Raw genomic sequence first — 16590 nt, 5'->3', positions numbered from 1 at the left:
TCTCCCTCTTCCTCTGTGCCTCACACTCATCCTGCTCATGCTCCCTCCCTCTCTCCTTCTAAAATAAATAAATAAATCTTAAAAAAATAGTAACTATATAAAATGAAAGTTCAATTTGTTATTCTAAGCTATATGTAGCAAGTGAGTTTTGCAGTTAAGTATTTCTCAAATGCCATCAGAAACAAATCCAAAGATTATTTTAAATGTTATTCTATATTCCTCTGCTGAATTGAAGAACTATTGTGAAATAAAATACAATAATGTAGACTGTGAATCATTAATAGGAAAATATAGCAAGCAGTATTTGGAAAACAAGAAATTATACAGAAGGTTGTGCAGCCCACTGCTCATTTCAGATGTGCTTATCTCAACATTTTCTTGGTTCATAATATGCTTGGATAGAGGAAAACAAAGTTGTACATGTTATTTTAAGTGCCTATATACTAAGAGTTTGCATAATGTGGATAAGATTATATCATATACTTTCTTCCTATAGTTCTTTGTGAGAATACTCGGTATTTGGTTGCCTTTTAGGATACTGAACACTGTCTTTGGAAATGCTCTAATGTCTTCTAAATCCATTTGTTGACTTCTAGAATAAAATTCATCTGACACAATGTATAATAAAACATTTTTTGTGTCATGGGAAAATTTGAGGAAAAAATATATATGGAATGAGAATATAAAAATAAAAATAAATTTAAATTCTCACATAGATTATAATCTCCTTGAATGTGTAGCCTAGGTATTATACTTTAAGGTAGTGTTGGAAAATAATGATGTTCTTACACATGATAGGAATCCAAAAGTTTGCTGCTTCTTATGACATAGAAATACATTCTATCATCATAATTGATTAGACTTGTTGATCTTTTATCCACGAATTTGAATTAATAGAATTTTAAAACCTATGCATATGTTAGTTAAAAAAATAGAAATGAGAAGCAGTATTATATTGAGAACCATCATTCTTCACAATGTTAGTTATAAGAACAGGAAATACTTAATGGCTAAAAAGACTAAAAGCAATGTTCTAATTAGTGAGACACAGTGTTTTTATATTGATATTATTTTGTTCCTTTTTTTTTTATTCCAAAGCCTTCTCAGGTTTCTACCACGTGGTTGATGATGGATGAAAAATAACCCTGTGTGTGCGTGTGTGTGTGTGTGTGTGTGTGTGTGTGTACAGGTATGCCTGTGTGCCTATGAGGATATTCAGGGAGAAGAATACATATGAAAAGATAACTAGACTGAATGTCTGAAGAAAGAGCTACTAATATCCTATCTCATTTTTCCTATCTATTCCTCCTAAGTATTCTAAGAAATCACATGTGTACCACATACCAAGAATCAATCACTGGCTCCAAGTATGGGGGTATAAGAAAAGTGGTTCTTCACTAGTTTAAGGGGAAATTTGCTTAGCTGTTAGCATTTGTGCCTGAATTTACCTAATCCACTTATATATTTGAGAAATTCTCAGCTCCTATGTATTCTAAACTGCAGAGCAGAGAAAGGTAAGCTGAAAACTGAAATGCCTAGAAAAAACTGATTTGTCACTAGGAAATTTATTTGTACCCTTATGAGGTCCATTTTCAGAGTATTAGAAAGGTAATTGCTCCTATTCTGAATATTTCTATTTTTTGGGCCTCTCACCAAGCTCCAAATTCCTTCAATGATTCTTTCTGGAAACTAGTTAAGAACAAATATAAAATATGGCTTGTCCAGACTAAGTCTGCATTAAGTAAGATGGCACTCTGATTCCTGTGGTCTTTTCTCTTTCAGCGAGGCATTTGTGTTGTAAAAAGACAAGAGCACAACTGGTGTTTTAAACAAACTTCATGCAGATTTCTTAGAACTCATGTAATGTAAACTAGGGATGTATATTTAGTATCAAGTCTGCTCAGTCCTACTCTGAAAGACCAACTGCTATGGGACTAAAGAAGAGGTCAGTAAACTACAGCCCATGAGCAAAACGTAGCCTGCTTCCTGTTTTTATGAATAAAGTTTTATTGGAATACAGTCATGCTCACTTGTTTGCATAGCTTTCACACTACAATGATATCATAAAGTAAATGCAAGAGAGACTGTCCTTTATAGCCTGAAATATTTACTATCTGGCCCTTTTCAGGAAAAAAATTTTAACACTGGACTAAAGGATGCTTTGTGGATTTAATTACATTAGAAGAAACTTCCATATATATGACTCTGAGCAATCTCTAAAATTATGACTACAGTTATAAGCTAGATAGTATTGAATAGTCTGTAGGCAATATTACACAAAAGCAAATAACACTCAACCCACTCCAGTCTCAGTTATGTTAGGGAAATGTTTCTGCTGCTTGACCTAAACTGTATTTTAGCAGGAACATTAAGAAAGCTAGATGCATTTTTATACCATGGATACAGACCCAGTTTACATAAACAGTGTTGCCAACTCACCTGATTCTACCCCTGGGGTGCTCAGATTGCTCTGACATAAAGCTTGTGCTGCTGAGGCGTGAGGCACTGCTGGTTCGGGAAATGGCGGACACATCACTGACATCACTATCTGATGATTTGGCAGAGACGTTATCACAGCTTCTGTACTGATCTTTATGTATGCTATACTAAAGATTAAAAACAAGAAAGTGTGAGCTCCATCATCAGGTTGTGGGAAAAGAGACATACATGGTGAGGTTAATGACTACTTAGCCCATGCCAAGTAAAAGTGTACCTTCAAAAAAGTAGGTGTGGAATAAAAAATAATATAGACACTAATGTAATATATGATTTTCAATACAAAAATCCTACATCCTTTGAGTGGTAAAAAATGGTTTATGAAGACTGAATTATAAATCAAACAAAAACTTTAAATGTTTGGGCAGAAAATTCATTGAATAAATTACTGGCATATACTTGAAACTTCAAAATGTCCTTTTTTCCAGTGTATTGGTTTCTCTATTCTTACTTTGGTTGTCATCATTGCCTGTTTGGTCATCTCTACTGTATGCATGGTATAGACTACTTCTTTTTGTCTGTGCTTTTGATTCTTTCCAAAACTATTCAATTTACCTACACAGTTTCTCTGTTTTAAGACATCAAATTGTTTCACATTTCTTCAAAATATATATCTCTTCATAAAGGGCTGGTATTAAATTAAGGGCCTGTGCCAAGGAGGAATAAAGCAATGGAGGCAAAAACTGGACCTCACCTCTCTACTGTAGTTTAATTAGACATTTTCAGATTTAAACTATCTGCTCAGTGTCAAAAGTAAAAAAAAAATGGGATTCCTATTAAAATTTGAGTATACACTATATGTTGTATTTTTAAATTTGCTTTGGTATTCATTACACCTAAGACTTTAGAAATCATTAGGCAGAAGATTAAAACATGCTAAGTTGTCAGAGCAGTTAATGTATTCCTCTATTTGACTCTTATTGCAGTAGATGACATAGCAAGTAGCTTTATATATTATTATTTTATATTTGTGTTTTCATCATAATAAATAGGTTATAACATAACTATTCAACCATAATTAGATATACTTTTAAAATACCTGATTATTCAGTGCTTCTTATTTTTAGTACTGAAAGTTTAAGATAATATAACTTTTTTTAATTTTTAAAGATTTTATTTATTTATGAGAGACACAGAGAGAGAGAGAGAGAGAGAGAAAGAGAGAGAGGCAGAGACACAGGCAGAGGGAGAAGCGGGCTCCATGCAGGGAGCCTGACGTGGGACTGGATCGTTGGTCTCCAGGATCATGCCCTGGGCCGAAGGTGGGGCTAAACCAAGCCACCTGGGCTGCCTTGATAATATAACTTATTTATGACAGAATACATGACTAAAAGAAAAACATGACTAAACATTGGGTATTTAATTTTCTTAACAAGTAATTTAATTTTATATTTATGTGCTGAGATGTGAAAATATCAAATGTTTATTAAACTTGCAGAAAATCTCTTCTATTTTCTGATGCTCCATATAGATAGTTTTAATGAACCTAAAATAGTCCAAATATTCTTTATAAAAATTTGCATAAATAATTGTCTTGCTAAAGTACACTAAGTAAAATGTTGCTAAAAACCTGGATCTGTATATAAAAAAGAAGTATAAAACAATAATATTTTTAAAAAAATCATAGAAAAGAAAATCATATTTATTTAATAATCCTTCAGGTAAGAGTAGTTCAGGCCTGATGTATTTGTTCATGTGAATGTATTGGGCAAAGAATTTCACATCCAGGATGAAAACAATTCCAAATTATAGACTATCAATGAAGTTATCTTTCCAAAGAATTTTTTTCATAATTATGTAAGTTGTTTATGAAAGCCATATGTTAAATTATAATTCAAGGGAAATTCATTTATGTGCAGAACTGAGAGCTACTTTACAACTTCATGTATGATGTAACATTAATATGACTTAACATAACATGCATTTTAAAGTAATGTGAAAATGTTTTACCATCAATTCTGTTATATTTTATAGCATGATGCCAACATGACTCATCTCAATCAGAACTGTTTTTATTTATAGAGTGGATGTGGTAAAAAACTAAATATGCTCACACAGCAGGATCTGAATTTTATACTGTTAGTGGAGTACAAACATAACTCCTATCTTACTTGTCTTGGAAACTATTTTGCTAAGTACACATATCATGTAATTATTATGATGCTTCCAAACATACTGAAATGATAGCTTGTCCATAAAGTACTATGAAAGAATTGGGTTCTAATACAATAAAAATCTACCCAGCTGTAGGAGATTTTCTGTCACTCTGTTAACATCAGAACAAATGTTCTCCTTATTTGGCAAATTCCAATAATAAGCAATGTAGACTATAGCATAAGGATATGTGAATACACACAGAACTATTTCTCCAACTAAAGAAATCTTCCTTCTCTATAAGCCATCTCTTCCTCAACATTTTTGTATATAGACTTTTGCTATTTCAGCAAAGAGATTAAACAGGGATTTTAAAAGACTATATATCATATTAAAGTTTTCTATGCTGGGCTAAAAAACAATCCATCATTTTAACACAGGATCACAGTTTTCTTTGCATTTAGTTATCTGAAGAAAATGAAAGATTTTTACATATATTTTTTACTACTATATTTTCAAAAACTGTTAGGAGTTTAATCACTTTGACTTTTCTTCAAGCATTATTCGTTCAATTTCCTATTTAACAATTAAATATTTTAATGGAAATAAATTTTATTTTGAGAAATATAATATCACTAGGAGGAATTTATACTAATACAGCAGAGAAATAAGTCATTGGTGTGAGGGGAGACTCTAATTATATGGTGGCTATTTTTAAAAATAATAATAAACATTCAGCAGCTACCTACAAAACCCATCGCATCAATCTTGGTTGCTGTTCCTGGGTTATAGGAACATAAACAGTCTTTAAAATGTGAGTGCCTAAATGCAAACTCACCCTCCAATTATGAATTTCACCCCATCATTAAGGAATGCAACACTGTATATAACATCATTGAAAAAATAGCATCACATTTCACAGATCCTGAAGCAGTCTTGTGTGTTTTCAAAAGGAAAGTTAGTGCCAATTCCCTATTCAAGATGGAGTTAGGGATGTTCCACATTTTATTTTATTTTTTTTAAAAGATTTTATTTAATTTATTCACGAGAGACAGAGAGAGAGAGGCAGAGACATAGGCAGAGGGAGAAGCAGGCTCCTTGTGGGGAGCTTGATACAGAACTATCCCAGGACCTGGAATCACGCCTTGAGCCAAAGGCAGACATGCAACTGCTGAGCCACCCAGGCTTCTCGGGATGTTCCATATTTTAAAGGAGGTGCCAGGTTTGAAACATCTTAAGAATTATAGTACATTTATCTGATAATTCTTTGCCCTGAAAAAAATCTAGTTCTACTGGTATTTGGTTCTAAATATTTTGAGAATAGCTAACTAATTTCTAATTTGGCAGAATTTCCATAAAGGTGTTCATCAGAAATGTCAAATGTATTAAAACACTAAAAAAGAATCAGGAAAGGAAAAAGTTCAAAAGTTAATGTATATTAAATTATAAATTTAGGACAATTCTAGTTCTTGATTATATGATTTTTGTAAAGTAAATTACAAAAAGGTTGGAGTAAAAGGATAAAAAATGAGAAAGAACTTCTTCAGTAGGTAAGAGATGTTTAACTGGCCTACTCTTCGAAATGAAACTACTTAAAATGGAAAACTACTTAAGTCATTTCCTAATGAAATAGGGAATTCTTTTAAAAAATTTACGTATTAGGCCACAATATGAATATTAGAACTGTAGAGGATTTATCTTTTACTTGACATATAAAATAAAAAATAAACTATTTTAACTTATATATTTTTCCTATCCTGTATTCATAGAAGTTCTTAAAGAGACCATATCCTTGGTCTCACACTTATTGATACAATATATCATAATTTTATTTAGGTAACATAGTAGTCTTAACTTATACAGTAAGAGCAACAATAATATATTTGAAAGTTATGAGTTTTTTAATATTCAAATGGGATGAGAGAGAAAAAGAAAAAAGATGCCTGTGCTAAGGAGAGAGCAAAGACAGAATATGATAATTTAACTGCATGCGAATTAAGTCATAGGAGAACTTCTGAATCAAACTGGAATGACATGTACATTTCAATGATGTAAGAAGCAGAACACAGCAATACCTAAGTTTCAGATAAGGAGTTCTAGGACTCATCACTCCACAGAAAGGCTTTACAAATTCTGGTAAGCCTCAGCTTTCATAAATTTGGTAAGTAAGAGAGCTGGAATAGAAGATTAATTTCAGGTATTTTTCAGTCTTAAATTTCTAAAAGTCAGATAATATGGAATCTCCCAATCAAGATAAACCTATTTTTGATTTATTATAAATATTAAATATTAGTGGTTGTCTAGATTTTTTTTAAAAGATTTATCTATTTTAGAGAGAGAGAGAGAGAGAAAGCATGAGTAGGAGGGGCAGAGGGAGAGGGAGAATCCCAAGCAGACTCTGTGCTGAGTGCGGAACCTGATATGGGGCTCAATCTCAAGACCCTGAGATCATGACCTGAGTGGAAATCAAGAGTCCTGGGCTTAACTTATTGCACCACTCAGGCCCCCCTCATGGTTGTTTAGACTGTAACGCATTTCCTTTGTAAATTTTTTTGATCAACTGATTGATGATTGGAGTCCGAGTCCAGAATGATCCAGAAAGGCTAAGATTACCCTAATTGTTTATCTCTTTCTTGTTTCCTATACTGTCCCTAACTTTGACTTGTTATTCTATTTGACCTTATCCTTTGACATAATGTTACGAAATTAATAAGGCATTTTCAGCTTTAATGAAGCATTTCCAGTTTAAAGAACCTTTCTAAATAACTGCATCCAACTGTGGAGGAAGAAAACCTAAATTATCCTGCTTTCTAATCACTACTGCATTTGTTGTAAAAGAAAACAAAAATAATGATGATATTTATAAAGAAGACAGACAAATAAGCTAAGTGATAATAATTAAGAATGAACCACAGAAAAGACTTGTAGAGCTGGAATCAGCAACTCTATGGCACATTAAGATATTCTGCTTATGGGTTTTTTTTCTTTTAATTTAAATTCAATTAGCCAACATATAATAATTAGTTTCAGATGTAGAGTTCAATAATTCATCGTTGCATAAGTTGGTTGTTTTGTTTTCTTCTTAAATGATTTTACTTTTTAAAGTGTTGTTTCAGACTCTTATGGTACTGAGCCTCACCGAAATCAGTGACCCTAGGCATTGTCTCAATTAGAAATCCTATAGCTAATTAAGATGTAGGGTGGTATACCACAGCCAATACATAGGACTCTTTTTGAGTCTGGTGACAAGTCATGTTTTGTGACCAATTCTATTTTTTTGTATCAGTCTCTGAATATCTGGCTATGTAAAGATCAACCCCCAATATTTACAAATAAGTAGGTTTTTCTACATTCATATTTCAAGTTCACAATATTAAGTAGAGTTTTTATTTAATCTTGAATTTCTAAAAGTCCATTACTTCCAAAAGAGCTTCTTGACATCAGATTATAACATGGGTTATTCTGTAATGGCTGCTGGCACTTTTGTAAGTATTAAAAATATATGTATATTTTAAGTGAAACATATAATCTGTTTAAAATTGTTTCATGAGGTTAAAAATTCTACACATATTTTAATTAAGATTATTAGATGCTACTTAGGTTTATAAACTCCTAGTGTATCCTTATAAAATAATATTGAAATATAAATTAAATGTTTTATTGCCACTTGAAATTGTGATTTCAGTTTCTAAGAATATAATTTATTTTTCTCACTAAAGATATATCAATAAGAAATCTCACATTGCATAACTTGTGTCACTCACTAATAAATTTCAATAGTCAATATCAACCTAAAATAGTATTTAAGACTATAAACCTTTATCTTAATATTTTAAATGAGATATTAAATGAGATTCAAGCAATAAAATAGCTTCATTATCTTGCTTATTTATGTCAATTTGACTTGGTAACAGATCACTAAATGACTTTAATATCAAGTATTTACATTTTCTTTTTAGAAAAAGACATTAAATCCCAAGTTTATTTTAACAAAGATACATATCTTCTAAAATATCAAAAGGACAGAGGTTATGATGCAAGACCATCACGTGAATGATAACTTCTCTAACATAACTTGGCACTTGCCAGTCCTACCTGCAATACACACTATACATTTTTTTTTAAAGGGAAACTATTGGTTGGATACTACTAGTTTTACCTTGGAATATTGCTCGCGATCAAGTTCTTGACTAGAACCAGACCCTGTTGTCTGCTTAAATCGATGGACTTTCATTTTCATCTGTCTTGTTCGCTCCTCCACTACTAAGCTTGCTGCAAAAACACACAATGGAAGCCTATTAACAAAGGCGAAGCACTTTTTGGAACTGAATGGTTTAAGATTTCAATTCTTTTGATATGATTTCAATTAAATCAAATTTAGAAATAACTCATGACTAATAAACAAAATGCAGAATATTCAATGCTAGCACCTGTTAATCTAAAGATGGACATGACTCAAATAACACAAAATGGGGAACACAAATGTTAGTAACAAAATATAAGTACCCTACTTCTTCACCTGATATGAAATATTTTCAATTCCATTTATAAATGACTATGTGAAATCAGATTTAATTGTGAAAATATGCTTTCCATTTAATCAACTGCTTGTTGCATGTACATAGAGAAACAAATATGCTTACTGAACACATCACACATATATGCACATGCTTAGCATGCATGCACACATCCACTTAACATCCTCAGCTAACTGCAGTCATCTAAAAACTGTTTTAACTGATAAACACCTGCTTTTCTGAGGCATTCTTATTAAATCAATTTCTACCAGCAGTGTTTCATGAATATTTGCCAGTCTTAGAAATGGACTAAGAGAAAAAAATTAGTTTTCTATTTCTAGTGGCTATATCTGACCACATATATGAAATTCTTACATTTTGAAAATACAATATAAAAATTTTAGCTCTTTAATTTGTAATATGAAAGAAATACATTACATTAAAATGTTTCTTAGTCTCCTAAGTAGAAGCGTGACTGTTTAGATAGGAAAACTACAGTCTTTTGAAAAAATACAAGCTATTTTAAGTCAGAATCCATCATAAGCAGCTTAGCTTCAAGACCTTGCTATTATTTTATACATTTTTACAAATGAAGGAGGAAAAAGAACTAAGAGCACAGTTGTAGAGAATAAACTCTTCAAAACATACACGTGTGTTGTGTGAGACCTATGTTATTTTTTTATAACCTTCTGACAATTTCTCGGACTATTCAACCTCTGCACACAGTGCTAAGATTTAGTTTTAAGTTGTGTATATACATATATTTATGGGGGGGGGGAATTTTTTTGTGCATGTGATTAAAGTACTGAGGCTTCTGCCAAGAGAGCCAAATGCCCTCATTATAATATGAATGTCGATATATGCTATTGACTTGGCAGCTGATTTTACCTCTTATGAGGAGTTTATAAAGACACTTGCTGGCAAATGTTTCCATTGCAATAGCTAAAGGCCTATCATCCTCAATAAAAGACACTGACATCGATTATAAAACTTAAGCAAATATGTAGCTTTTATTGTGTATTCAAGTACAGATGAATAGCACAAGAGATAAATGCATAGTTTGAAATGTGTGGGCAAATGTTTTAATTATACTTTAAGCATAACATTATTAGATGTTTAGCTTTGTTTAAATTCAGTAAATTAGGTAGACAACATCCATCCCTGACACCACTGTTCTGTGAATTAAGCAATGATGCACACTTGCTTTGAAAAAGCTGACTTCAGAGACAGTAAATGATGATTATTATGATTAAAGGATGGTACAATGGAGATCTTGAGAAAAGTAGTAGAAATTCATTAAATACTTGACAATATAGAGTTGTAATGATAACTATAAAGTAAAAGGCTACTTGAGATTAATTAGAAATTGAGACAGAATTATTAAGATGCGTTATATTTACATAAAGCCATGTGCAATACAAGAAAATGTACAAAAATATGTTTTCTGCCTTCTACCTATGGTGTAGGTACCTTGAGATACTTGCTCTGTCATTTGCTTTGAGTATGGAGGAAATCAAATGAACAGTAAGTAATAAGTCATACTGTACACTTAAAGCTTAAAGTAACTCAAAGTCATCTGTATTTGTAATAAAACCAAACCTAAATGACATTAGCTTAATATTCTCACCAAATAATATTATTTTTAGGATATTCTTCACATTGATTGGCCCATAGCTTTGTAACCTTCACTTTTATTATCATGAAATTCTTAGGGAAGATAGTTACTTACACTGAAAAGATAATTTCCAAGAACTACTGGCCTGAAGCAATCTGAAACATTTCTGGTGATTTTACCTTGCCAGGACAACACCTCAGTTCTCTAAATAGGATTACTTAGTTTGTGATATGGCTGTATTTAAATCTTTATGTTGCAAAACTCAAAACTAAATCATAAGGAGACAGTGGTAGCCTAACTAAAACGAATCCTAAAATGTTTCTTTTTTTTTTTGTAGATTTTTAAAAAGATTTTATTTATTTATTCATGAGACACACACAGAGAGAGAGGCAGGTTCCATGCAGGGAGCCTGATGTGGGACTCGATCCCAGCACCCCGGGATCACGACCTGAGCCAAAGGTAGACGCTCAACCACTGAGCCACTCAGGTGCCCACTAAAATGGTTTTAAATGACTTCATTTGACCTTCCAAAAATGACTAATACACTATCTTTATTCTTAAGGGAATGAAAGTTAACATTTTTTAATCTGTCAAAGAAAGAAAATCCCCAAATTTTGATTCAAAATTGTCAGTAGACTCCCTTTACTACCCAGAAAAAAATGTAGTTGCCATCTATCGTCATTGCTTGCTCTCAGATCCCAAGAACAGAAGCAAAATGCCAATAGCTTATCATTTACTAACTCATATCAAAAGATCAGATAATTACATAAAATTCACATTTTTTTAGTTATTCTCAATACTTCCATATGGTATATACATTAGTGTGTATTCTGAAATAATTATTCATACAAGTTATTATGTTTCAGTAAATATTTTTTCTCCAAACATCAATGAAGAAGCTTCCCTGTGAATTTGGAGAGTTTAACTTTTTTACAGAGTTTGCTTACTTGAGATGACATTATTTCTGAATTACTGGTGTGTCTATCTAAATAGTAAAACAATATATGAATTAAAATAAAATATCACAATTTGAATTAGAGGACATGATTATTAATGTAGATTTATATAGAGTAATAGATACTTAGAAATGATTACAAATGATTTGAATCCTTGGAATATGGTTATCTGTCAAGTATCCCGGTATAAGCAAAATTAACCATGGCCTAGAAAGCTCAAATATCTTGTTTTGAAAAGAATGGTCATTTAAAATTTTTGCATTGGCACTTTTAATGCCAACAGCAAAGCTAAAATATGAAATATTTTCCAATTCTCCCATAAACTCTAGCATTAAATTCACATTTTAGGAGCATTCTGAATGTTGGCAGCATTTGTAAACTAACAAAATCATTAAAATGTCAGTTGTCATTCTGTTATAAAGGAATTTAAAGATTGGGGGACTTCTGGGTTTTAATTTTTTTTAATTTCAAAACTGTCATATACTAGAAGTTAAGAAAAAAATGCTCTCATTTTCTACAACAAATTTAAATTGCATTTAGTCTTTTAATGAACATATAGCTTAGGTAAAACAGTCAAAAGAGAAGGATGTTTGCTATAGATTAAATTTTAGCTATAATTGTGATAACGTGATATGAATAAACAATTCTTCTCTCCCTCTAAGGTACAATTAACACTGTAATTTTTAAAAAAGATTTTTATTTATTTATTTGACAGAGAGAGAGAGAAAGCACTAACAGGGGTAGTGGCAGAAGGGAGGAGGCTCCCCACTGAGCAGGGAGCATGACGCTGGGCTAGACCCCAGGACTCTGGGATTATGATCTGAGTCAAAGGCAGAAACTTAGCCAACTGAGCCACCCAGGTGCCCAACACTGTAATTTTATACAAAAGGTATTTAAGTTGGAATTTTTCACTGTGCTTTCTACAAGCTGAATGCTGTGTCTGATGTTAAATAAACTGTGCTTCTTCAAAAGAAGATAGTAATTTAGCTAAAAAAAAATATTTATTCAATTTAATCCATTTTCTTTAGATCCACTTCATTTACACTATTATTTTAAACTCTGACATTTTTTAAATGAATGTACATATGTCAAATATCAACTCAATATTTATAATTAAGAAATAATAAAACTAGAACCTTTATGGGTTAATTTAAAACCATACTTATGAACTCATTTCTTCTAAACTCAACAAGGACTCTGATTGGAACACGAAAGGTGAGAAAAGTAAGGACGGTTTTATTGTATTTATTTATTTTTTAAAGATTTTATTTATTTTTTAAAGATTTTATTTATTTATTCATGAAAGACACAGAGAGAAAGAGGCAGAGACACAGGCAGAGGGAGAAGCAAGCTCCATGCAGGAAGCCCGATGTGGGACTCGATTCCAGGACTCTGGGATCACGCCCTGCGCCAAAGGCAGACTTTCAACCACTGAGCCACCCAAGCATCCCAGTAAGGACAATTTTAAAAGTCTATAATTTATTACAATTTGCTAATGGAAAGTATTAAATATTATTAAAAAGACAGACTAAAATAATTGTTTCTCTTCTCATGTCCCATACTTTGCTATGAATTCTTACTCTAATGGTATGGATGATCTTTGATGAAATTCCAAAGAAGGTAAAATCATTTGCAAATACTGTGTTTGTGCCTACATGCATTTCTTCTATCTATCCCTTTCATATGATTATTAAAGAGGCCTGTGACTTAAAAAAATAATAAAGTTAAAAGGTTAAATCTTCCCTAACTGTCCCTTACTGAAAAATGTCTATAATATCATCTCTTCCAAAGATAATGTAATTTTTTCAGGGAAACTCCTTTGACTTACAGATATTTGTGATTTGCTTAAAAAGATTTTAAATATTAAAGTTTTGTATAATTTAAAATAATTATAATTTAAGCATTACACTTTCTTAAATATATTTAAAATATAAATGAATTTACAATTACATAATGATAAATTTGCTCTGATCTTCAAATCCGAAATCTTCATTTCTTCCTATGCAACTACAAATTAACATGAATTTGGAGTTTCAAATGTTTGTGTTTATAGGCAAAAAGAAAATCCAGATACTATATTGTTAAACCTTCTAATGCTTTGTAGTATTCTAGGTGAAACATAAGTGTAAAAGAGAATAGGAATAATAAAAATTTCCATACTACTAAATATATTAAATTAAAAACATTATGATTATTTTACTTTATAACAGAGTTAGCTAGTACATCTGTCAATCATGACTGGAGGTTAATGTTTGTCAAGTCAACTACAAAGTGCTATCAGATTTTGTCAATAGAAAAACCAATGCCTCTGCTTCCCTACTTCTCAGTAGTAGTACAATGAGAGTTCAGAGATAACGAAGTCCCATCTTTGCTCCAATGTCTGTCCAGAAGAGCAATGGTAAATGACCACATATCTGGAATTTGTCAGGTAGAATGAGATACATAAATGAAACATTTACGATGTCTCAGTTATTGACAGTATTGAAAAAAAAATTCCTTCTCTGAAGCACTTAAAAAATCATTGATAGTGGTAACTCAAATATAAGAAATAATATAACATGAAACATGGAGACTATAAGTAATAAAATATTTAAAAACTTTTTTAACTATTATAAACTATATACAATTTGAACAGAAAGATGGGTTGATATTTGAAAATTCAAAAATGAAGAGTCTCTATTAACAGTTTTTTAGGCTTTTAAGTGACACAAATTGTTAAGATGTATAAACATTCTCCATACATCTGGAAGCAATGTGGCAAAACAGTAAGACCCCACAGGAATGACTAGGCATGGCTTACAATCTTGGGTGCATTACCATTCATCAATTCATCAGTGTAGCCTTGATCAATTCCTGATACATCTCTTCATTATGGAGTTTTTATTTGTAAAGTAATAAGATTGCTCAGTTTAACTTCCAGCTGTTATAGCTTATGATTTTGTTTATTTCAATAGGGTGTTAGAATTTTCTCCACATGTTTAAAAAACAAAAAACTACAAATGACTTTCTCTCTTGCTCTATTACCTAATTCCCAGTATTATAAAATTTGCTAACTTTTTGCTAAAACTATAGATGTTAATGGGGAAAAAAATCAACAGTGCATTTTACATTATTATTTACTATTGTGGTTTATTTTTCCAATTAAAAAGGCATTCCTTGCATATTCATCCTATTTTTGGAGTCATACAAGTGTAGCAAACAACTATGATATAAGTATACCCTCTACCTTCCACACACATATACAGTATATCTACATGAAAATTAAATGTTTATAGTACTTTCACTACACAGAAATGCCCAAATTGTGGGTCATTTTCTCAAAATAAAATGCATTACAATTTGCAAGGGTAGAAATGTATCAAATTGTTTTCCTTGTGCTCTTGTATGATTCTCTTAGATATTAAGAATTGTGCAATCATAGTACAAACAATAAAAATAACAGATAACATCTATCCAGCATGAGAAGTATTAAATATAAGAAGTAAATAACATGTTAAGTGAAAACATATTGCCTTTAAAGGCTTTTAAAGAAAATAACTTAACTTTTGGTATGGATCATTGAAGTGCAATATTGGCACAGGCGGAATAGGTAATTTGTACATATAATCATTCAAATCTCACCATAGCCAAAGCCACAAGACCATTTCTTGTTTAAGCATGCTGATTTTCACTGAACTGTCTAAAACAAAGCTAGGATTACCAATCCCAGGCATCCCTTTCAGTGTTAAAATTGCCAAGCACCAGAGTAACACTGCAAATACTAGTCAGATACTTGACAGATTAGAAAGGCTCTTGATGAAATAATCTGTCATTTTACTTTGCCCGTTTGTGTTTCATAGGGGTAAACAGCTTTATAAAATGTATTTCTATTCTGGGGGGAACCTTTTTCCTTATGAGACATTTTCAAGAATACAGTTTTCATGAAAAGCAGCCCATGTATGTAAGGCTTCTCTGGGGGAATACCAAAATCATTCCCTGAGGGATCATGTTCTTCATTCCAAGTGATCTCCAAAATGTTTATTCATAGTTTTCATTATTCCAATTACTTATTCCAATCACATTATTTTATTATGCCATTACAATACAGATGGGAGGAGTATCTAACTTGAAAGGTTTGATGTGGCTTAACTGCTAAATTCAGCATCAATTTTTTGATAGTCTCTTCCCTTAATATAAAAAGTGCTTATCAATTTTAAAATTTGTTAAAAATACAATATTGAAGGGAAACACATGCTGTTAAAGGAAAAAAAATCACAGAACTTATGCATGGCTAGACATCTGTCTGCCTTTTACTTTTCCTCTACACTTTCTTAAAAAATCCTAGGAAGAAAAAAAAAATCCTAGGAAGAAAGTGGTAACAATGTTCTCCCTCAACAAGGCAGATCTTGCAAGTTGACATAAGTGCTAACTACTTTGAAGTTTTTACAGTCTATATACTATTTTAAATAGCCATATATTAATCAACAGATGGGAAAACAGGATTAAAACCAAGAGTTCTGAACTGTTATATGTAAGCTGCTTCACTCACTATGTCTCTAAAGTTTAAAGAGATGGCTAGAATGACAACTATATTTAAGGATTTGTGGCAAAAAAAAGAAATGGGTAAATTAGACACTTTTACTGATGGAGCTCTGAATATTTATGAACTATTCATAAATATTCATAAGGGTTCAAGAAAAGCAAAGCCTGGAAGATAAAGAAACTTAAACCTTTGAAATCACAACATGATAAAAACAGGAAATGAATCACCTGGCCTAAAATGCACCCTACTAAATATGCATCTAATAAAAATGTTAATAGAACTGAAATCCTTTTCTACTTAGTGACAGTTAAAATAGTGCTGCTTCTGAATACACAAATTAGTTTACTTTCAACAAAGATTAAGTTACATGATTTTTTACTATAATGTGTT

General features: G+C 31.6%; 1 protein-coding gene across 50 annotated transcripts in view; it reads right to left on the bottom strand.

Moving 5' to 3' along the window:
* Window positions 1-16590, bottom strand: part of RIMS1 (regulating synaptic membrane exocytosis 1) — a 471964-nt gene that overhangs the window by 86624 nt on the left and 368750 nt on the right. For 37 of the 50 annotated variants that reach the window (XM_072735185.1, XM_072735168.1, XM_072735203.1 and 34 more), the window contains 2 exons: window positions 8750-8862; window positions 2440-2606 (listed from right to left, as the gene is read on the bottom strand). The exons of the other annotated variants lie outside the window; for them this stretch is intronic. In XM_072735185.1, coding sequence (XP_072591286.1) covers window positions 2440-2606; window positions 8750-8862 — 280 coding nt within the window. The remainder of the gene's footprint in view (window positions 1-2439; window positions 2607-8749; window positions 8863-16590) is intronic. 50 annotated transcript variants of the gene reach the window in all.

Source organism: Vulpes vulpes, chromosome 1 (genome assembly GCF_048418805.1).
Source record: "Vulpes vulpes isolate BD-2025 chromosome 1, VulVul3, whole genome shotgun sequence".
Taxonomy (NCBI): domain Eukaryota; kingdom Metazoa; phylum Chordata; class Mammalia; order Carnivora; family Canidae; genus Vulpes; species Vulpes vulpes.
This window is presented reverse-complemented; position numbering and strand designations above follow the sequence as displayed.